This window comes from Polypterus senegalus, chromosome 9, assembly GCF_016835505.1.
Source record: "Polypterus senegalus isolate Bchr_013 chromosome 9, ASM1683550v1, whole genome shotgun sequence".
Lineage (NCBI taxonomy): Eukaryota > Metazoa > Chordata > Cladistia > Polypteriformes > Polypteridae > Polypterus > Polypterus senegalus.
In genome coordinates this window covers 2,136,478-2,160,556 of record NC_053162.1, presented here as the reverse complement: position 1 = coordinate 2,160,556, position 24,079 = coordinate 2,136,478, and the positions used below count along the sequence as shown (strand labels likewise).

Here is a 24,079-nt window from a genome sequence, read left to right as displayed (position 1 = left end):
TGCACTGGGGACGAGTGGTGCCAGGTTTCCACCGGCATGATGGTTAGAGCTGAAGCCAAACAGTTCAATGTTGGGTTCATCAGACCAGAGTATCTTGTTTCTCACAGTCTAGGTGTCTTTTTCCAAACCCCAAGTGGGCTTTCATGTGTCGTCTGGCCACTCTGCCATAAAGCCCTGATTAGTGGAGTGTTGCAGTGATGGTTGTCCTTCTGGAAGTTTCTCCCATCTCCACACAGCTTCTCTGGCGCTCCACCAGAGTGCCCATCAGGTTCTTGGTCACTAAGGTCCTTCTCCCTAACTGTTCAGTTTGGTTGGGTGGCCAGTTCTAGGACAGGACTTCTTCTATTTTTGAACCTATGGAGGCCACTGTGCTCTTGGGAACCTTCAATGTTGCAGCCTTCTTCAGATCTGTAGCTCAATTCCTACAACATCATGGTTTGGGGTTTCCTCAACTGTGGGCCTTTCCTACTGAACTGACCACGGGTGGAATCCAAACATCTTAGTAGACATCAATAGAGTGGGATGCACCCGAGCTGAATTTCAAGTGCCATAGTAAAGGGTCTGAATACTGGTGTCAATGGACCAGAAAATGAGACGTGACCAATAGCGCCAGTCAAAGCTCGATACCAAGACTTCACTTTTATAAAAAAGAAACCACAGCAAAAAAACGGATGTATGAAGTCAGTAAGCTTTTAATACATTTGAAAAATTCAGAAAATCCTGTTTAGTTTTCGCTTTGTGGTTCTGGGGTGTTGCTTGACAACGGAGAGAATAAATTTAGATGATTGTAGCACAAGGCCACAACCTAACAAACTGTAACAAAAAGTGAAGGGGTCTCCGTATCTTCTGAAGGCACTGAAAACGACATTCTAACCAATAACAGTTTATGTAAAGAAGTATGATATAGCGACTTCACGCCTATTTACTAGACGCCCTATGCAGAAGTAGCAGAGAGATTCGGAGAGAGCCATGATGAGATCCAGGACGGACATCGAGAGATGAAAAGGCCCATGCCACTGGGTGCCTATGCCATCCTAGATGGTCGTCTTCCCTTTAAGTGTTGAGTCAAGCACTTCAATGCCTTGAAAAATCCGCTGTTGATCTGCTGAAACAATTTATATTGGCAATGTTTTCTGATGTGTTGATTTGTAGCAGGGGTGGAACGGTGGCGCAGTGGGTAGCGCTGCTGCCTCACAGTAAGGAGACCAGGGTTTGCTTCCCGGGTCCTCCCTGCGTGGAGTTTGCATGTTCTCTCCATGTCTGCGTGGGTTTCCTCCCACAGTCCAAAGACATGCAGACCTGACCTGATGTATTGGCGATCCTAAATTGTCCCTAGTGTGTGCTTTGGTGTGTGGGTGCCCTGCGGTGGGGTGGCACCCTGCCCGGGATTTGTTCCTGCCTTGCAACCTGTGTTGGCTGAGATTGGCTCCAGCACACCCCTGTGACACTGTGTTCGGATATAGCGGGTTGGATAATGACTGACTGATTTGTAGTGAAGACGGGAAAGCGGGAATTGAAGGGATTTGGAATTCAAATGCTTTGCTGCTAAATGGCAGTAATTGCTAAACGAGTCACTCTAAAGGACCATAAGGGTGTGCTGTACACGTCATAATCGAGTGTCTAAGCGTTAAAGCAGTTCTTGGGCTCTTGTCTATCGCTGAGGCCTGAGACGGTACCTGCAGTAGTGGGCATCACCAGCCATTGGCGCAAAATCACATGTACCAGGGATACCTGCTTTCTTTGCTCCAGCAGATCCTCCCGAATTGCCTGCTGCCAAGAGGGCTGTGGTCACCCAGTAGATTAAAAGGGGGGCTGAGGGTTGTGCATATGCAGTGTGGGTCGATACCAGAGGAGAGAGAAAATGAAGCCAAAACCATGGCGCTACACCGGATGGACTGACAGAATTCAGTAACCAGGACACAGAGTTACGCCAAAGCCAAGCCTGCAGGCCACAGTTCTTTAAGCGATGGGTCGTAACTCACCTTTGCATTTAATTGGAATGGCTCACGTACAGTTTGTGAAGTGTCTCGCGTTGGGTTAGCTACCGACATTGGTCCGCTGTGCGTGTTTCTACAAGGGGTCCCCTCTACCGCTAAAACTGTAGGCAGAGATTCCCGAAGGGGGACACTAGGAGGGGTAAGATTGGGTCACAAGACAAAAAGGTTAAAGAAACCCTGCTCGGGACAATCAACGTGGTTGAGAGTAGTGACAGGTTGATTACCACAATCCACTAATCGCTCTCACACACTCACATCACGGTTACAGACACTGTGCCGAGTGCCGTATAAAGTGAATTACATGTGACGTGCCACCCAGTGCCTTCTGGGAGATCGCAATGACAGTGCAACGTGTGTCCTAACAGTACAGCTACAAACTGGCAACGTGACGTACACATGAATTTCCACTGCTTTCACGGTGACATCATTAGCACAAAGCACTTGTGTGAAAAAGTAAGTACACCCCAGGAAATACGTGTTTTTTTTGTTTTCTGTCTTTTAACATATTCGGGGAGGCAGTCCGAGGAAAACCAGTCTTGGAATTCAGTTAAACCCGATCAAAAATGAAAAGAGCATCGAGTAGCAGACACACAAATGGTTGTTTCTAGCTGGGGTGGTCCTTTAAACTAAAGGGGGATCTGACACTCCATTGATAATTTAGCCTGATACTTAACACCAAAGCAGGACCACCAGCTACCCAAACATCACATGGCTTCTCCATCACTTAAACAGACGGAGTGGCATCTGAAGGGCAGCTGGCACCCTGCGTTATCTTTAAGCTGTGATACGACGAGGGACAAAAGGCCACTTGTTACCCACTCCTTTGGTACCCGCTGCCTAGAGGGGTGAGCTAAGTACTTTATGAACAAAAGGCACCAGTCCCAGCACTTATGTTCCATTAAACCACAACATTTAAACGATGAGTGTTGATTTACCTCCAAATTGACGAAAATGGCTTCCATATCCTGCTGACTTAAAACCTGCTTCAAAGGAATCATATAATTCTGGAAAAAAAAAAAACGCAAGAGCCGTTAGCAAAGCATTCTCCTGCAAAGTGTAAATGGCACCTTCTTAACGGGAGGCCCATCTTGTCTTCCTTTCATATACAATTCACAATGTATGAGCTGCAGCACAGAGCCACCGGAATCGTAAAACTAAACAACTAAAAGCGTGAACAAACACAGAGGATTGTGGGATAGAAAAGCCATTCTGTGGGTGTTTTTACTTTTACTGACTTCTCTGTGTCACATTACGAGCAAATATGACAAGGACAGCTGACCTGAGAGGATTATGGATCATAAATAGAGGATCAGGTGAGAAAAGGGGAAGTGAGGGGCAGGAGATGAGCCCCCATTGGTATTGGGTGTACTCATCCATCCAAGTGCCAGTGTGAGAGAGGGCGACAGGTCACATGCGTTTAAAAGGTGTCCCAGAAATAAGTCCGTGGTCACTTAAGTAAGAGAGAAAAGTCAACGGGGAGCTCATCCAAAAACCACCCTACTGACATGGAAGGTACAATGGAGGGCCGGGAGCATCAGAGCCACCCAGAGATTTAATTGTAAACTTTGTCACACACGGGCAGCTAAAGGGCCTGAATGAGAGTCATTCCATGCCATGCCATGCCAGGCCAGAGGGTGGCGGAGTACACTGACTCTTTATCTCAAATCTCTACAGACCTGTTATGGGAAATTCCGCCTGGCCCTGATGACGTCACTTCCGTTTCCGTGCCACTTCAGGTTCTGCCCAACCAGCCCCATTGATGACATCACTTCTGGTGCTGGCCCGGATGTCACCACTTTCCAGTTCCGGCCCCATTGATGACGTTACTTCCTTTAAAACCGCCATCTTGACACTCTCAAATCAGTTCTGCTGTGGACTCTAACCTGTACTACACCATTATTCATCCAGTTTGGCAGCCAGGAAAACAATATAAATGTGGCTGCCCCAAACCTTTTTGTATCTTTATGTCAAGTTTATGACAACTTGGAAATGACAAAGGCAGGGGCACCCCAGGTCAACCAGAGGGAGACCCCACGTTTCTGACCCAACAACTGACTTCAAGGATCATTCACGAGTGAATCCAGGGTTGAGTTTAAGGCTGACATCTTACCGATGACCCTGGCGTTGGCAGGTGAATTGGGGCAAAGGCAAGGAGGCACTGTGGGTAAAGCACCTGAGAGATTTGGTGGTTTGGGGCACCTTGTAGGCAGAGTGCAGCCCACTCATCCCATCTGACGGACAAATCGATTAAAAACCCTGACACCCCATAGAGCCTCACTACACAGGTTGTCTTTTCTTAGCTCACCTTCTCCCTGTAATCATCCCTCTCATAAATTATCAATGGATCACCGAGCATCATTTTCTGTTTTTGTCGTATCTATGAATTTTGACAATAAATCCCACTACAGTCCAGTATAGAAGGGTGTGCACTAAATGGGTGCATGGTGGCCTCCCACCTTACCCCTCAAATCTGATGGTTTCAGACGGCCCCTCCCAGTACTACCCACCTTCTCAATGTCTTCCAGTGTCTTGTAGTACTTTGCTTCAGTTTCTTGTATTTCCAACAGACAGCAGTTCCTCTTGTCATCCTCTGTCATTCCCATTTTCTGGTGAGGAGAATTACATGAAGCGTTAGACCTTTGACTTCCACAGCTTCAGGACTGGCAGCCTGAGTGACTGATGAGCAGCACGACTAAATTCTTAGGGCTGTCTCTTGAAGTCAACATTTACTTTAAATTAAAATAAAGTGACGGGTTACGAATTCAAGCGACTGGAAATTCACCACCTCAGAGACAGGAATCCACACCCGGCAGCAAACTTAAAACTTTGAACTCGGGGTATCAGCCACAAACGATTCTTTGGCCATGAAGACCGGGGGTCTCGTCCAGATATCACTCAGGAGGACAGGCTAAATGGTCCTATCAGGCTTTCCCTTAGGACGGAGGTACAGTTGGTGGTTTATGGTCCTAACGTTAAGAGCTCACGTCCCACCTCTGCCGTCTTGGGTGAGGCGGGTGGGATGCCAACTCTCGCCGGCGACACTGCTTGTGTCAGATGGGTGAATTTCGCTGGTCGTGAACCTGTGGTGTTTCTTAAAGGCTGGCTTATCAGTACCACCAAACCACGGACTGTTCACCACTGTGAAGGACATGTCTGCGGCATCTGATCCACCTCAGGAGACACAGAAACAGCTTTTGATAGACACTGGCACACACTGGGGGCCATTTCAGAGTAACGTGGCCACAGCCATTTCAAGTGACTGACTGAAGTGAAAAGATGTGGTGAAGGGACAAGACGTGGTGGTCCGATTGCGTTTTCTGGAATGTGAGAGTGGTGGAGAGTAAAGTTGGTGATATCTAGCACATATGGTGAAAATTAGCCTTCATCCAACATGTTGAAAGCCATGCTCTGAGTTTCAAATGTTTAAGGGGGAGCTGGATGAGCCAGTCAATGATCGGGTACATTTATGACCCCACCGGAGATCAGATAAGAACTTTTCTTCAGTGCTTGCAACCGATTACCACCTGAACCCATGACAAGTGCGAAGCTGCTGCTGTGACACTCTTGTCTGTGACATCAGGTTTAGTTGTACAGGTAGAATTTATGCAGCACAAGCAGCCCTTCCTTTTACAGGATTACAGCCTGGGGGAATACGGGTGAGCACGATAAAAGGAGAAAAATGGAGTCGGACTCGTGCCCGAGAGGGAGCCGAAGCAATACACCCCCACACTGGTACAAGTGGCACGTCCAGCACCATCAGGGCAGACTTAAAATCGAGGCTTACAGAGGCACGACGTTGTCGCTGCTGCTCTACGTATGCAGACGGCCATGCTGTGTCTCCACCATTCCATCCAAGGGCCAAACTGGACCACGTTGGACCAGAGACGAATTAACGCATCAAGACAGAGAGCCACCTGGTAGCCTGAGTAAGGCGGTATTGTTGTGTCCCCAACTCATTTGACTCACAATTGAAAATCTTAAGCTAATTTACATATGGGACTTCCTCTCCTGCCTGTTCTGATTCTTTACCCAATTCTCTGGGTTTATAGACATAAAAGAAAAGGCGGGGGGCTACTAAACTACAACAGCAGCCAATCCTGAGAGTGAGCAGGCTGGTCAGAGTAAATGTACAAAGCTGGAGGTGGCACTCTTGAATGGAGAATGGGGTCACCCTAGGGACCCTACCAGGACGAAACACTGTTCTTGTGTTCTGAACACTTTGAAATCACTTCACTTCTCACTTGTTCAGCACGAGAAAAACTCTCCCGATATAATAAAGCGTCTGTCCAGTTGTGTAAGTCAACAAGGTTTTTGGGGTTCCCACCTTATTGTTGGTCCTCTAAACCCAAAAAAAAACCCCTAATATTTGGGCCATTTTGAACAACAGGAAATGACCCCCTGTTGATAAAGAGTAAACCAAATAGGTGACAGAAGGACTTGAAGTCACACGTGGCACATCAACCGATGCCAGTGCTTCACCACCTAATGGGAGACGAGAGGTCAAAGCTATTCCTTTAATAAATAGGAGATATCAATAATATTGGCATGTGGGGTGTCGTTTTATGCTATTTCGAGGTTGCTGATTGCAAATATGAAAACTTTTGGATATTTGATTCTCTATTGGTGGTCCTAGCCCCCCTTAATCTTAGAGGGTTAAAAAAAACAATGACAGATTTCAAACACAAGCAAGCGGGGCATCGCTTTAGACTATTTGAAGGTTGGTGATTATGAATCTTATTCTTCTTTTACTTCCTCCTCCTTTGGCTACTCCAGTTAGGGGTCACCACAGCGGATCATCTTCTTCCATCTCTTCCTGTCCTCGTCATCTTGCTCTGTTACACCCGTCACCTGCATGTCCTCTCTCACCACCTTCTCTTAGGCCTTCCTCTGTTCCTCTTCCCTGGCATCTCTATCCTTTGCATCATCCCAATATACCCAGCATCTCTCCTCTGCACAGGTCCAAACCAACACAATCTCGCCTCTCTGACTTTGTCTCCAAAACCGTCCAACTTGAGCTGACCCTCTAATGTCCTCATTTCTAATCCTCGTCACACCCAATAGAAATCACACAGCTGGTCTCACTACTGTCCTGTAGACCTTCCCTGTCACTCCTGCTGTCACTAATCACTCGTGACACTCTTTTCCACCCACTCCACTCTGCCTGCACTCTCTTCTTCACTTCTCTTCCACAATCCCTGTTACTCTGTACTGTTGATCCCAAGTATTTAAACTCATCCACCATCGCCAACTCTACTCCCTCATCCTCACCATTCCACTGACCTTCCTCTCGTTCACACACACACATGTATTCTGTCCTGGTGGTCCTACTGACCTTCATTCCTCTCGTCTCCTCTCATATCTCCACCTCTGCAGGGTCTCCTATTCCTGTTCCCTACTCTCGCTACTCTCACAATGTCTCGGTGATTATGAGCAGGACGTTATTTTAGGTTTTTCATCTTTCACGTGGGATGTAATCCTCTATGGGCGTCTACCAGCGGGTGAGGAATGACAAATTCCAACTGGAATCGAGAATATTTCGACTTTGGAAGATTCAAATGGGTGCTTCAGTTTAAATGTTTGCATATCGGACACAGCTAATCTTGTTTAAAATGCACAATGAATGACATTTCTAATGAATTTCTAGACTTTTTACACCTAACACAATCAACAGGATAGAATAGTGAGGGCTGGGTGGTCTCGGACCCCCTGCACATTTTGTTTTTTTTCTCTCCAGTTTTTTTCTGTCCTCCTGGCCACTGGACCTTACTTTATTCTTTCTTACTTGGTATTGCCTGATCTTATTTTTATATTTTTCTTTCTTTCTTCATCTTGTAAAGCACTTTGAGCTACGCCATTTGTATGAAAACGTGCGAGAGAAATAAATGGCGGTGTTGTTGTCAACAGCCCTGACCTCCAAACTCTTGTCTTCATGAGAGAACCCAAAAGGAAAACACAAACACACACACACACACACACACGTGTCTGTGGTCTTCTCCTGAGCCGTCTTTGAGCCTCACAAGTTGGATGTTCAGGGTTGCCAGGCTGACTGAGGACCCGGTAATTGGGTCAGCCATGTACGTCACTCGTATTCTGAAGTCCAGAAGTCCAGTCAGCTGCATTCTACTCATTCATCCAAAGCAGCAGTGATGGCCGCCCACCATCACAGGCTCACAGTTTGGGATTTATAGGTAAACACAAATCAATGAAAGGATTACAACGCTGGGCACAAAAGCAGAAATTTGGTAAATCCTGCATGCATGTCAAAGAGACATAAAAAAATAAAAATAAAAAATCAGAGAAGAACAGAAGACTGAATTGGAGACTTACCTGCATATATCTGATCTGCAGCATGAAGGAACCAAAGCAACAGTGAGATAAGCAATGGTATTAATGTTTGAGAACATACTTAGAAATTTGGAGGAGACCCTTATGAAAGTCTGACTCAGGGCCCACCCTGGGCTCTAAACCAGGCCAGTCCAAGGCTGCCATTGTTGTCATGCACTATCAAGCTACAGAGCCTTGATTTCTGGCGTTGGGGGGTCAAGCCTGCTTCTTGTGTTTGGGGCCGGGCGATTCTTGTCTTTAAGTATCGCAGAAGCCTTGAGTCTTAATTTTTGCACTGAAGCCTTTTTTTGAGGTTCAGAGCTGATGAACTGCAACAAAACCAAAGCAGATGTAAATTCCGATTTTCACAAAGTGAAGACAGCAAGGAGCACAAGACCAACGCTACATACGCGGCACCGCCACAAGATGACAATCAAAAGAGCGCACAGCTGGAAGGACAATGCGTACAGTGCCCACAAACAGGACAGCTCAGTGTACTGCAACCTTTGACACCATTGATCACAATATTCTTAGAAATCGCCTTAGTCAGTGGGTGGGCCTCTCTGGCAGGGTCTTTAATTGGTTTGAATCCTACCTGGCAGGTAGAAAATTCTTTCTAAGTTGTGGTAATTATACTTCAAAGACCCCTGATATTCTATATGGTGGTCCAAAAGGCTCTATCCTGGGTCTGCTGCTCTTTACGATTTACATGCTTCCGTTAGGTCAGATTATCTCAGGGCACAACGTGAGCTACCACAGCTATGCTGACGACACACAGCTGTACTTATCAATAGCGCCTGATGACCCCGACTCTCTTGATTCACTAACACAAAGTCTCACTTGTGTTTCTGAATGGATGAGGAGTCATTTTCTCAAACTAAATAAAGAGAAAACAGAAATTTTAGTGATTGACGAAAATGGATATAATGAGGGCATTAGAAATAAACTTGATGCATTAGGATTAAAAGTTAAGACGGAGGTAAAGAATTTAGGGGTAACTGTTGACTCTGACCTGAATTTTAAATCACATATTAATCAGATTACTAGAACAGCATTTTTCACTTAAGAAACATAGCAAAGGTTAGACATCTTATATCATTGAAAGATGCTGAGAAATGAGTTCATGCTTTTGTTTACAGTCGACTAGATTACTGTAACGCACTCCTCTCAGGACCACCCAAAAAATGACATCAATCGACTGCAACAAGTGCAGAATGGAGCGGCCAGAATCTTAACTATGAAATAAAATCCAAGCCCATCACGCCAGTCTTAGCATCACTACACTCGTTACCAGTGTCATTCAGAATTGACTTTAAAATACTGCCTATGGTTGACAAAGCCTCAAACAATCTGCTCCATCTTATATTTCAGAATGTCTTTCACCTTACAATCCAAATCGTAACCTTAGATCTTCAAATGGGGGTCGGCTTAGAATTCCAAGAGCTAAACCTAAAAGAAGTGGTGAGGCGGGCAGGCGGCCTTCTGCTGTTAGGACCCTCAAATCTGGAATGGCTGACCAACAGAAATTCGCCAGGCTGATACAGTGGAGCACACTGCTGAAAACACATTACTTTAATATGGCTTTCTCATAACTTCATTTTAGTTTAATCCTGATGCTTTGTATGTTCAATTAATTATCATTATTATTCATGGTGGCTCCAAAATCCCTACTAACCCCTACTCTCTCTTCTGTTCTTTTTCTGGTTTTCTGTGATCTGTCCCACCACCACCTGATCAAAGCACCGTGATGTCCCTCCATTGATGGATTAAAGGCCAGAAGTCCCCATGACCGTCATCATCAAGTCCTTCCATGTGAACCCTGAATACCATGAGGACTGATTGAGGTCACTGATGTCAGGTAGAATGCCTAGAGGGGGCTGGGTGGTCTCGTGGCCTCGAGACCCCTTGCAGATTTTATTTTTTTTCTCCAGCCATCTCGAGTTTTTATTTTTGTTTTTTCTGTCCTCCCTGGCCATCGGACCTTACATTTATTCTGTGTTAATTAGTGTTCCCTTATTCTAATTCTTATTTATTTTGTCTTTTTTCTCTTTCTTCATCATGTAAAGCACTTTGAACTCCATCATTTGCATGTTGTTTAAGAAACAGAAGAACAATGGTGGACTGAAGAAACAAAAGAAAACAGAAGGGGTGGCTTGAGGCCATTCAATGTCTCGTCTTTTTCACACGATGACTAAGTGGAGAAAATAAAAAAAGGATGCTGCTGTGCTGACTGGCATTGTGGTGGTGATGTGCACACCTTTGCGGTGCAATAAGAAATTTGAAACTGCGCCGAGAAGTCACGAGGGAGTTGAGTAATCTGTCGTCCCTTGGGATTCACCAGCGTGTAATCTGACATCCTCAAAGCAATGAGATCCAGCAACTGCAGTCATTAAGAGTGACACAAAGTCGTGTCGTGTGATGCCAGCTTTACTAGACGATAGTGCCGTCAATACCCCAACATTTAAAAGAGAAAGAACAAATCCCAGACTGACAGAAACAAAGAGCACTGAGCCAGGACAACATCCCAGCCAGAAAGTGGCTCCCAGTTTGGGGAGTGAATGATGGAAGTGGATAGGATTGGCGAGCTTTGTTGGTCTTAATGGCCTGTTCTCATCTATATTGTTCTAATGTTTTAAAAGGTACAAACCCAAAGAGACCACAACAGAAAACTCCTCCAGCGAGGTGACAGTGAAGCGGTCGCACGAATGACTGGACGGATTAGTGAACTAGTTGTGTGCTGTAGTCAGGAGACACTCTGGACTCATGTTTGGTTTATCAGTTAAAAGTACAAACCTGCAACACTACCAGGAATTTGTACGCAGCTGAGCCGTGTTTCTTAAGATTTTGAGGCCCAGTCACAGTATTTTTCCTATGATGGCTCTCCTGCCACAGCTTCTACTTGATCGTCCTTCTCATGTGTCGTCAAACTTTCTGAAGCCACGCATGTAAAAGCATAAACATGGAACCCCTTCCATGGCTGCTGTTGCCTCAAAAGATGTCTCACACCTGACAAACTCCAGGCACCAGTGCCCGAGGTTTTTCAATATGCCAAAAAAAGAGAAAAAAAAAACCATCAGAAGCCCATAAGCCACTTGGGTACTAATGTGAGCAGTGACTTTAACACCTGCAGTGACTTTCTTATTAGTTGATTTGAAAAAACGCTTGGGAGCTTGTAAGCTAAAATCACACAGTATACGTTCACACTGAGGGAAGGGGGATTATGGGTAGAAGGAGTGAAAGGCACTATATAACAGATAGATAGATAGATAGATAGATAGATAGATGTGAAAGGCACTATATAACAGATAGATAGATAGATAGATAGATAGATAGATAGATAGATAGATAGATAGATAGATAGATAGATAGATAGATAGATAGATAGATAGATAGATAGATAGATGTGAAAAGGACTATATAATAAATAGATAGTGTCACGCACGTGCGCATGGGAGGAAGCTAAAGGGCTTGAGTGACGGCAGTTCTGAGACAGGCCGGGCTGTGGCAGAGTGCACTGACTCTTTTTCTCACTCCCCTGTAGACCATCCCTTGGAGACTCCACCTGGCTCTCGTGACATCACTTCCGTGACCGAACCAATGGAGACAGAACTAACCGGCGCCGGCCCCCCTGATGTCACGTCTGGACCTGATCCAATGAGTGACGAACACATGCCCGATTCCCATGACCTCACTTCCTGTCTTCCCCTTTAAAAGCCTGCCCTTTTTCCCCTTACCCTCAGTCTTGTCTTGGACTCGTCTGTATGCACATCAGTGCTGTTGTTATGATAAAAAAACGACTTTGCAGCCAGGATACCAAAATATACGGGTGGCTGCCCCAAAACGTCTTTGAGTATGTCTCAGCTTTGTGACAATAGATAGATAGATAGATAGATAGATACTTTATTAATCCCAAGGGGTGAGCTAGAATCCTCGCCTTGAAGGACAAAGAAATTGTCCTGGAAATGGTGGCGGTGACAAAAGGGGACTAGCAAAAGAGAAGTCAATTTGCAGGCAGGGGTCAGAACCAGAGACACATATGATGATAACCCAAACTACTAAATAAATTAAACGTGACAAGCAAACGCAAGTCCAAATAACAAGCAAAAGTCCGGAGCACCTTACAATTATTTGCCTAAATAACTATTAATATTTCATTTTCTATTAGTGTTACTCAGCTGTCACCTGCATGTGCATCGTGACACTATTAAAATAAGCTCCACATTGGTGATGGAGGGGTTGGAGGAAGCAGATTTGGGGTTTAGTCCAGCCGCAAACATCCTCTCTGCTCGATACCAACGTCATTTCCAGCTTTGTCCCAGAGGGCCCACCTCTTCTGCTATTTAAACGAATGTCACCTTGGGAAGTCAACATGCACTTCTGGACTAACGACAGAACCAAATGGGGCTCCGCTGCACAAAGCAGTTCAATCCCAGGCTTGAGAGAGAAGCACTGAAGGACCCTCATGTCTAAGATATCTTACTTTACCAGCTCTTCTACTTTTGTGCACTGGTTCATCCCCAGCCCTTAGCCATCTCCCCATTGTCTCTTCTTTTTACACCTGTCACACACGTGTGCATGGGAGGCAGCTAAAGGTATCGAGTGAGGACATTTCCGAATCTGACCGGGATGGGGCAGAGTGCACTGACTCTTTTTCTCGCTTTCCTGCAGAACACCGCACAGGAAGTTCCACCTGGCCCTGTCGATGTCACTTCTGGATTCGGACCTATAGAAGAAGACCTTGCCGGCTCCGGCCCCACTTGATGTCACGTCTGGGCTCGAACATATGGCTGAAGACCATTCCGATCACAGCCCCTTTGATGTCCCTTCCTATCCTGACCTTTAAATGCCTCCACCTTTCCCCTATTCCCTCAGTTCTGGTTTTGGACTCCAATTTGTGCACATCAGTGCTGTCATTTATTTCTGATCTTTACAACCAGAAAATTAATATATGGGTGGCTGTGTGTGGAGTATGTGACACACCATACATTTAGACAACATTATGGTGGTGACCACTTAAATAAGGGTGTGGCAATGACGCCAAGCAATGAGATGGTTGCAGACGCCCTCACCCACCATAACCTATCGACTGTGGGGAAGCTTTGGATTTGTGTAAAACTGCGATCTCCAGTTTTTGACGGATCTCGGTGTTTTAGGGTCCCCTGTGTTGTGGTGTGAAATTTTGCAAACAAGTTGATAAATATTTTCTATGTCTTTATTTTTAACTTAGGAAAAGCAAATGTCATATCAGTATTTCATTAGTGAGAATCATTTATGTTTACCCCTCTAGGACTAACTCAGGATAGTGAATTTTACGACAGGGTTGAAGGAAGGGCCTCAAACCAGTATGGCTAGTGATTCTCTGCAGGACCCTCTCAATCAACCCCCACAGGAAAGCCAGATTGCCCAGCTGGGAAACTTCACCTTAACAAATGGTTTTGGGGGTGGCAGGTGTGAAGGTACTCCCATTGGTCTGAAGTGTGGCTGTTTGGAATTGGCTTGTATCAGAAGCCTTTAAGTACCACGACGCCTTATTGGCTGGAGGGGTTGGACAGAAAATCTATACATTTGCTTGCTTTACCCCTCCCTCCTTCTCTCTCTCTCTCTCACTCACCCACCATGAACTCAAAAGGACAACACAATGAAGAGCGCAGCTTGGCAGCCATATTGAAACAGGCATGCGGCCTGCTCTGAAGAAAGCTGACCACAAATGAGGACTTAACTGGAGACATTTAAAGTAACTAGCAAGTCTGAAGCTACACATCACCATTTATCAGGTTGTATGGTTGCCAGGATTCACTTGTACTTTGCTTATTATTTATGAATATTCTCAATCCTACATTATTTAACGTGTAACTTAACTCCTGCTTGTCTTTTACTACACCTAATCGCCTAAGGTTACAGATGTAGAAGGGAAGATGGGGAGAAGTTATAAAGTACGACACCTTATGAAGAGTGGTGAGTCTGTGAGATTTGAGGTCTTCTGACAAAGGCTACACATTAATAATACAAAAAGGGAAAGTCGAGTAAAAGAGAACTCCACCAAGACAAAACACCCTGATACCGAAAACATCGACATCTCAATGATGGGTGTGTGTGTGTCTGTCTGTCTGTGTGTCACAGTTTCTTAAAGATGTTAAAGGGTGAAAACGGCTGGACGCAAAAACACCAAACTCACAAACTTAAGCTTGTTCTGAGATGACGAGGTGCTGATTAGTTTTTGAGCCAAATCTCTCAAGAGTAAGAGGCACTTTAGAGCAGGGGTCGCCAACTCCGGTCCTGGAGGACCACCGAGGCTGCTGGTTTTCATTCTAACCCTTTTCTTAATTGGTGACCGGTTAATTAACGTCTTTTGAATTCATTTTAATTGACTTGCTCTTGAAGACTCAGATCCCTTAATTGTTTCCTTTTCCTTAATTAGCAGCCAAACAATAAGGAGATACAAAATGAGCCCAAGCAACTGGTGTCCATCATACAATATCTGAAAATAAAGAACGATGAAGGTCTCAGGAATGCTGGTCTGCTCAGGTCCCCAGTGCTCTTAGAAGGAGAAAAAGCAACAATTTTGGAAATGTCTGCTAATACACCACGAGAGCAGCAACAAGCCATGGAATTAAAGAACGGGTTTAATTAACGACAGGAATCGGCGCCTCGTCAAGCAGCTGGTTGGAGTGAACTTGGTTGGAGTTTGAGGCCCTGACTTAGTTGGTCTTCTGTTGGCGCCCTCACCTCACATTTCATTTCTGTTTGGGTGCCATTTAAGGAAAAACATGAAGGAAAACAGAGGAACGATAAAGAAATTCAGGGGATCAAATCTTAAAAAAGCAAATCAATTAAAATTAATTTACAAGAAGTTAATTAGCAGAACAAACAGGGCACTCATTAAAAAAAAAGGGTTAGAATGAAAACCTGCAGCCACGGTGGTCCTCCCTGCTTAAGGGGAACCCTCAAATATGGTAATTCTGCAATTAATTCTGAATTTTTCTTGTCCGCTGCTATCATAATGGCCTTTTTATTGACCATAAAGATCAGCATCACAGAGATAAATAATGACTGAAACGTAAGAGAATAGTTTGGGTAATTTGATTCACAAGACGCAAAGCCTACCGATGCTCACGGCCAGATTTTTTTCTGATTACTGGAAATTAGAAACATTGACACTTCATGTTATTTGACAAAAGTCACGCTTACAGCTGTTTATTTCATTTAAGTTTGGAAATCATCACAACACCATTTTGGTTTTGAACGGATATCGACAATTTAGGAGCTGGCTGCTAAGACGTGACGCCTCTTCGGCTGTGATGATGTCATTATGACGAGAGTGTCAACGCTGTCCAACACTGCAAATCTCTGCTGTTCAAACTCATTCCTAGCTTCTGAGTTCTGCTTTGCCTTTGGACTTTGTTGTAAAATGAGTATTGGGTTTCGACAATTAGCTTTACTATTGACTTTCTGGCTCAGAACCATTATGGCTTCTTTGTTTTTGATTTTATCTCCTGATCCTTTCAGTTTAGGATGGCCCCCTGCCATTTTCTATTCTGTGGCAGAATTACTGGTCTAGCGTGTGGCCGGGACGCCGCAATGCTGGGAGGGCCGGGGGATCAAGAGTGGCCTAAGCGTTACCTCAACCCTGGGTTGCAGTGGTGCCTCAGACTCCTGTGGGGCTTCATGGGAGTCGGAGTGTGGTACAGCCCTGTTGGGATCCACAGGCGCCGCCAGGGGGTGCTGCAGCAGGAGTTTGTGAGTCTTTATGGGCAGTTCTTCTTCCGCCACACCAGGAAGTGCTGATGGAAATGAGCCGTCAAGCTCCTGGAGCACTTTCAGGTGCCTTGTAAAAGGAGCCAGCAGCCACTACTCGGGGAACTACAGTCAGGAGGAGGAAGATGAAGCTTGACCAGAGGAGTGAAGAAGAAAGAGAATTGTTCTGGGGTTGTGCTTCTGGGAACGGGGAAGGCATTGCCCACCAGGAGGAAAAGAAAATAAAAAGATCAGTGTGTGTCTTGAACTTGCCTCCCACGCTTGTTGGTGTCGGGTTCAGGTGGCAGTGCCAGCCTAGGTGGACCACACTGGATAGAACAAAAATCAAATGAAGAAGAGCAGAAAATTGTGGAAGATGACAGAACGATCAGTAATACAATACAATTGGTAGCATCCTGAGAGGAGATTCAGTCTTTAGAACAATCACGCAAGGCCCGCTGGAAGGAGCGAGAATGACGCTACTTGGCATGGCGTTAAAAGCGTCCTATATACAGTGGGATGCAAAAGTTTGGGCAACCTTGTTAATAGTCATTATTTTCCTGTATCAATCGTTGGTTGCTACGATAAAAAATGTCAGTTAAATATATCATATAGGAGACACACACAGTGACATTTGAGAAGTGAAATGAAGTTTATTGGATTTACAGAAAGTGTGTAATAATTGTTCAAACCAAATCAGGCAGGTGCATAAATTTGGGCACCACAGAAAAGAAATGAAATCAATATTTAGTAGATCCGCCTTTTGCAGAAATTCCAGCCTCTAAACGCTTCCTGTAGGTTCCAATGAGAGTCTGGATTGTGGTTGAAGGTATTTTGGACCATTCCTCTTTACAAAACATCTCGAGTTCATTCAGGTTTGATGGCTTCCAAGCATGGACAGCTCTCTTTAACTCACACCACAGATTTTCAATTCTATTCAGGTCTGGGGACTGAGATGGCCATTCCAGAACGTTGGACTTGTTCCTCTGCATGACTGCCTTAGTGGATTTTGAGCAGTGTTTCGGGTCGTTGTCTTGTTGAAAGATCCAGCCCCGGCGGGCGCAGCTTCAGCTTTGTCACTGATTCCTGGACATTGGTCTCCAGAATCTGCTGATACTGAGTGGAATCCATGCGTCCCTCAACTTTGACAAGATTCCCAGTCCCTGCACTGGCCACACAGCCCCACAGCATGATGGAACCACCACCATATTTGACTGTAGGTAGCAGGTGTTTTTCTTGGAATGCTGTGTTCTTTTTCCTCCATGCATAACGCTCCTTGTTATGCCCAAATAACTCCATTTTAGTTTCATCAGTCCACAGCACCTTATTCCAAAATGAAGCTGGCTTGTCCAAATGTGCTTGAGCAGACCTCAAGCGGCTCTGTTTGTGCTTCCTCTTCATCACTCTCGCACACAGCATCTCCTTGTGTAAAGTGCGCCCAATGGTTGAACGATGCACAGTGACTCCATCTGCTGCAAGATGATGTTGTAGGTCTTTGGTGCTGGTCTGTGGGTTGACTCGGACTGTTCTCACCATTCGTCGCTTCTGTCTATCCGAAATCTTTCTTGGTCTGCCACTTGAGCCTTAACTTGAACTGAGCCTGTGGTCTTCCATTTCCTCAATATGTTCCTAACTGTGGAAACAGACAGCTTCAATCTCTGGGACAGCTTTCTGTATCCTTCCCCTAAACCATGATGGTGAACAATCTTTGTCTTCAGGTCATTTGAGAGTTGTTTTGTGACCCCCATGTTGCTACTCTTCAGAGAAACTTACAATGGACCCCCTTAAATACTCGGATTCACCTGTGTATGTAGGTCAGGGTCACTGAGCTTACCAAGCCAATTGGAGTTCCAATAATTAGTTCTAAAAGTTTGGGAATCAATAAAATGACAACGGTGCCCAAATTTATGCACCTGCCTGATTTTGTTTGAACAATTATTGCACACTTTCTGTAAATCCAATAAACTTCATTTCACTTCTCAAATCTCACTGTGTGTGTCTCCTATATGATAGATTTAACTGACATTTTTTATAGTAACAACCAACGATTTATACAGGAAAATAAGGACTATTAACAAGGTTGCCCACACTTTTGCATCCCACTGTACAAAAGAATAAGGTGGTGAATCGATCAGGATGGGTACCTATGGAGACCAGAACTTGGAAAAAGATGATAGAAGGCACGACTGATCTCTTCCAACCGGCTACTCAACCTGCCAGAGAAGACGTTATCGTGGGAATGCTGTTTTCACAAGAGATGACCGAATTTTACTGAGATGTCGATTCACCTGCGGTGGGCTGGCGCCCTGCCCGGGGTTTGTTTCCTGCCTTGCGCCCTGTGTTGGCTGGGATTGGCTCCAGCAGACCCCCGTGACCCTGTAGTTAGGGTGTACCAGGTTTGATGATGGATGGATGGATGTCGATTGGCACAGGACTCGTTTACTGACTTTTTATAGAAGGTTCCGCATTCTGAGACACTAACGTGCGGCCCGTAGAATCTTCCCTGGGATGATTGTGTCGGACGGGACTAAAATTCCAGAGGTCCATCTTGCCTGAAGAAGGGGCCCGAGTTGCCTCGAAAGTTTTTTAGTTGGCCAATAAAATGGGTCATTTTGCTTAACGTCTCACCACATCCATAATGGCTAACGCGGTACCACACCATGTTGTAGTACTACAGAGGTCCTCCAGTAATGATTACCTCACCCCACCTCCAGGTGTAAAACTAATCTCGACCCAATAGGGCTTAAGAAATGTCATTTTTGTCCCAACAGGGTTAAAGTCCAGAGCTCTTTTGTATTGCTCCCCTTACATGGATGGTCTATTTGAGGGTGCAGGCCCACAGCCTGCTCTTGAGTTTCAGAGCTAGGCCTGTTTGGCGTTTCGGGCCTACTCTTTAGAGTCAGGCCTTTTCAAGGACCCTAATACACAAGATAATCATTCACCTATTAAACACACACACACACAGATAACAGTTAGCTGACCCGACTCTCTTTAATCTCAATATGGCAGTCCTTTCATTTCTGATCTGATTGCGTAATCCCCCAGATGTCACTTTGTGCTTCAAGGGCTACACGAGCCTTCTGCCTGCACAAACCTGCAAATTGCATGTCACTGACTCGCTTTCTTCAAAGGTTATGGATGCCCCAAAATGAAATAGAAAGACAGCACATTCATTTCCAATTTGGATCAGTGACAGAAGGCTTTCTTTTCAGAAAACACTTAAAAGATCTGACCTTTTCAGCGGTGTCTCCTTAAATTACACAACTAAAGTAACTGCTGGTAGTTCAGGCCGAGCTGATATTTCCCAGTGACCTTCTTGAAAACTGTTAGTTCAGCTCCTATATGGGGACCTACGAGGTGTCAGTTTAATTAGACCCTCTAAGAAGGCAGCGGTTCGCAGAGAGCGCCAATCAGCTCAGGCTTTCTCGGACTGACTGAAGTGTAAAACTAACCTGCGTGGACGGCCTTTGTTCTTCTTTCTCCCCTTTTGACAGACAGAATGTCACCCTTTCAGAACTGGCAGGGCCGCGGGAGCAGGCGATGGAAATGGCCAGCTATGAAGGAATGGAGACTGCGGTGCATGCCTGCTAAGGTGGGCCGTACTCCACACTGGGCACAAGAAGAAGAGGACGAGGAGGAGGAGGAGGACGGCCATGCTTTAATATCACTGAGGCATGGCACTGGTTAAGAGGGGAACGTCCACTGGGATTCTGCAGCATGACGATACTTGGGTGGGTGAGCGGCTCAGATGCTGAAAAACCGGAAATGCATGATGACTGCAGGAACATCGGCGAGGACGTGGTCAAGAGCATCCTGACTATGTGATGTGCACAACACGTGTCAAATTATTACCATTAGAATCCAAAAAGGCCACCGAGGAAAAGCAGAGATCCCCAATAAAACCTACAAATCTTCAACCTTACTGCAGACGCTGGACAATCCTGATTTTCAGCTGATATGGTACCTGTTAACGGATGAAGAGGTCGTCCTCCGTTCTTTAGAAATATAACATGAATGTCTCGACAGCCATGTTGGGTAAGAACAATAGCTGGGGAAAAGTGCAGAGGTCAACGGTGCCTAATAATGTCATACTGATATCGTCACGGTCGTAAGAAATATTGACCCCGAGACGAGAAAGAGGAGGGCATGAGGGCACCTAAATGACGAAATCTGCAGCCGCCGGTAACTCATCGCTTGTCTCAGTTTCGATTCACATCAGTCGCGTGCCGTCGACACGTAATTTAGGACCTTAGCAACAAGTCAGGGGGGCAAGTTCTCAACGTTGTTAACTTCATCTTACGACTTATGCTTTATTAGCAACCACTTCCAAAAAAGCTTCCTTAACTACTTCATAAATGAACTTAGAATTCTAATAATATATCATTTTCACTGAAATAATAATTAAGTTGCACCTTCTAGGTGTGAAGCCAGCCTTTATGTGAGCGTCTACAGCAGATTTTGCTTCCTCTACAGTGTCATTTGATAGCAGCTTCATCAGTGTGATGAAGAGGATGGACACCACTAATAGACGAGGGGAATGGGACAAATGAATGTATTGAACAATAAGAAACCGTACCATGGGTTGTCGCACTTCCACCTTGATGATATCTTCATAAATGTCGTCTCCGTCTTCACACGGGACGCAGTCGTAAATATCGTCTTCTCCAACATCGTGCTCACTAAAAAGAAAGGGAGGAGAAACAACAAAGTGACTCTCAACCTGGATGGTAAAAGAAACAGCATTACAATACAACTTGCTCTCTTTTAACCATCTGAAACTCTCAATGGATGTACGGGAGGTCCACTCCTACAAGAATCTGGGGGTCTACGTCGGTGACAGTTTGGACAGCTCTCAGAACGCAGAGAAACTAGAGAAGGAAGGGCAGAGGCTCTCTTTCCTTAGCTGACCGCGGTGCTTTAATTTGTGTGTTGACGTCCTTCTCGTCTTCTACAACTCTCTGACGGCCAGTGTGGTGTGCTGGGCCGGTGACATCACTGCAAGAGCGGCCCACCGAATCAACAAGCTAATTAAAAGGACAGTTTGGACCCCTATGGGTCACAGTGGAGTAGAAAATGAAAACAAAACTGAGTGCTGTCATGAACAATGCTGCACATCCTCTCTCTGGGACACACCAACACTGGGGACAGTCACATGATGACATTCAGCCAATGAATTAATCAGCAGAAGTGTGCCAACGGGGTCTTCTTTATAACAACAGCAATACATTTACAGTATATAGCGCCTCACTGGGACTGGGACTGGATCTGAGCCTGCCAAGTCAGATGTTTTATTTCTTTTTTTTTTTCTATCTTTCTAGTTATTCTGGTGTGTACTCAGCCCATAGTCTGTCTGTCTATCGTATAGTGCCTTTCACATCATCTATCCTACTATAGTGCCTTTTATCTATCAGTTTTATGATGCTTTTCACATTATCTATCTATCATGCCTTTTATCCATCTATCTATAGTGCCTTTCACATCATTTGTTAATCTATAATATAGTGCCTTTCACTCTATCTATTTATTTATATAGTGCCTTTTATCTATCTATCATACAGTGCCTTTCACATCTATCTACCTATCCATCAACACAGTAGTCATTTATAGCAGCAGTATGTACATTTTCTATCTTTTTAGTTATTATAAGCTAAACATTTCTGAAACCTGATTGGTTGGGGAGTTTATTCTTCCCCTTTCTAAACAGTGATGAGTGAAATAACTGAATATCTGAATAACTGAATATGATGTGAAACAGAAGAGTTTCACTTTGCAAAAGAATTCACAACACAAAGGGTGCTTTGCAATCAGTGAAATGAACAACATTGACACAGGACGCATTTTCTTGCATTATTAATTCTGCGTATGTCTGCCTGTTGATTGATGCTTGAAGAAAAAAAAAAACCTTCCATGTAGATGTAATGTGAAGACATTTTAATGAGCTGTGAGACATCTGTTGTGGTTGTTCTGGTGGTACGATTCCCGCTCTGCAAGTTATGACGACAGTTTTGGTGACTGCAATCCTGAGGACAAGGCAGGTGCAGAAATGGTACTCTCCTCCACATCACATGGAGCGTAGACAATCCGGGTCTGATCCAGGAATCAAGAAACAGGAATGTGTGGGTTGCTGTGAAGTGCATTTGTAGAGATAATGAAGTATTGGCACAACAGATAGATAGATAGATAGATAGATAGATAGATAGATAGATAGATAGATAGATAGATAGATAGAGTGAAAGGCACTATATAATAGATAGATAGATAGATAGATAGATAGATAGATAGATAGATAGATAGATAGATAGATAGATAGATAGATAGATAGATAGAGTGAAAGGCACTATATAATAGATATGTGAAAGGCACTATATGATAGATAGATAGATAGATAGATAGATAGATAGATAGATAGATAGATAGATAGATAGAGTGAAAGGCACTATATAATAGATAGATAGATAGATAGAAATATAGATAGATAGATAGATAGAGTGAAAGGCACTATATAATAGATAGATAGATAGATAGATAGATAGATAGATAGATAGATAGATAGATAGATAGATAGATATAGATAGATAGATAGATAGATAGATATGTGAAAGGCACTATATAGATAGATAGATAGATAGATAGATAGATAGATAGATAGATAGATAGATAGAGTGAAAGGCACTATATAATAGATAGATAGATAGATAGATAGATAGACTAGATAGATAGATAGATAGATAGATAGATAGATAGATAGATAGATAGAGTGAAAGGCACTATATGATAGATAGATAGATAGATAGATAGATAGATAGATAGATAGATAGATATATGATAGATAGATAGATAGATAGATAGATAGATATAGATATGTGAAAGGCACTATATGATAGATAGATAGATAGATAGATAGATAGATAGATAGATAGATAGATAGATAGATAGATAGATAGATAGATAGATAGATATGTGAAAGGCACTATATAATAGATAGATAGATAGATAGATAGATAGATAGATAGATAGATAGAGTGAAAGGCACTATATAATAGATAGATAGATAGAGTGAAAGGCACTATATAATAGATAGATAGATAGATAGATAGATAGATAGATAGATAGATAGATAGATAGAGTGAAAGGCACTATATAATAGATAGATAGATAGATAGATAGATAGATAGATAGATAGATAGAGTGAAAGGCACTATATAATAGATAGATAGATAGATAGGCATAGATAATAGATAGATAGATAGATAGATAGATATGTGAAAGGCACTATATGATAGATAGATAGATAGATAGATAGATAGATAGATAGAGTGAAAGGCACTATATAATAGATAGATAGATAGATAGATAGATAGATAGATATGTGAAAGGCACTATATGATAGATAGATAGATAGATAGATAGATAGATAGATAGATGGATATGTGAAAGGCACTATATGATAGATAGATAGATAGATAGATAGATAGATAGATAGATAGATAGATAGATAGATAGATAGAGTGAAAGGCACTATATAATAGATAGATAGATAGATAGATAGATAGATAGATAGATAGATAGATAGATAGATAGATAGATAGATAGATAGATAGAGTGAAAGGCACTATATAATAGATAGATAGATAGATAAAGATACTATATATAGATAGATAGATAGATAGATAGATAGATAGATAGATAGATAGATATGTGAAAGGCACTATATGATAGATAGATAGATAGATAGATAGATAGATAGATAGATAGAAAGGCACTATATGATAGATAGATAGATAGATAGATAAATAGATAGATAGATAGATAGATAGATATGTGAAAGGCATTATATGAGAGATAGATAGATAGATAGATAGATAGATAGATAGATAGATAGATAGATAGATAGATAGATAGATAGATAGATATGTGAAAGGCACTATATGAGACATAGATAGAGATAGATAGATAGATAGATATCAACAGTCTGCCATAGTTTAGCATTTACTTTGAACCACACGCCTGCTGCTGTCCAGAAG

At 43.6% G+C, this 24,079-nt stretch overlaps 1 protein-coding gene across 6 annotated transcripts in view; it reads right to left on the bottom strand.

Moving 5' to 3' along the window:
- vav2 (vav 2 guanine nucleotide exchange factor) overlaps positions 1-24,079 on the bottom strand; it is a 472,851-nt gene that overhangs the window by 140,987 nt on the left and 307,785 nt on the right. For 3 of the 6 annotated variants that reach the window (XM_039762597.1, XM_039762598.1, XM_039762602.1), the window contains exons 5-8: positions 20,632-20,734; positions 8,325-8,339; positions 4,505-4,603; positions 2,933-3,001 (exon numbers count right to left, since the gene is read on the bottom strand). In XM_039762597.1, the coding sequence (XP_039618531.1) occupies positions 2,933-3,001; positions 4,505-4,603; positions 8,325-8,339; positions 20,632-20,734 (286 nt within the window). The remainder of the gene's footprint in view (positions 1-2,932; positions 3,002-4,504; positions 4,604-8,324; positions 8,340-20,631; positions 20,735-24,079) is intronic. The other 3 variants (XM_039762599.1, XM_039762601.1, XM_039762603.1) reach the window with 1 other exon arrangement.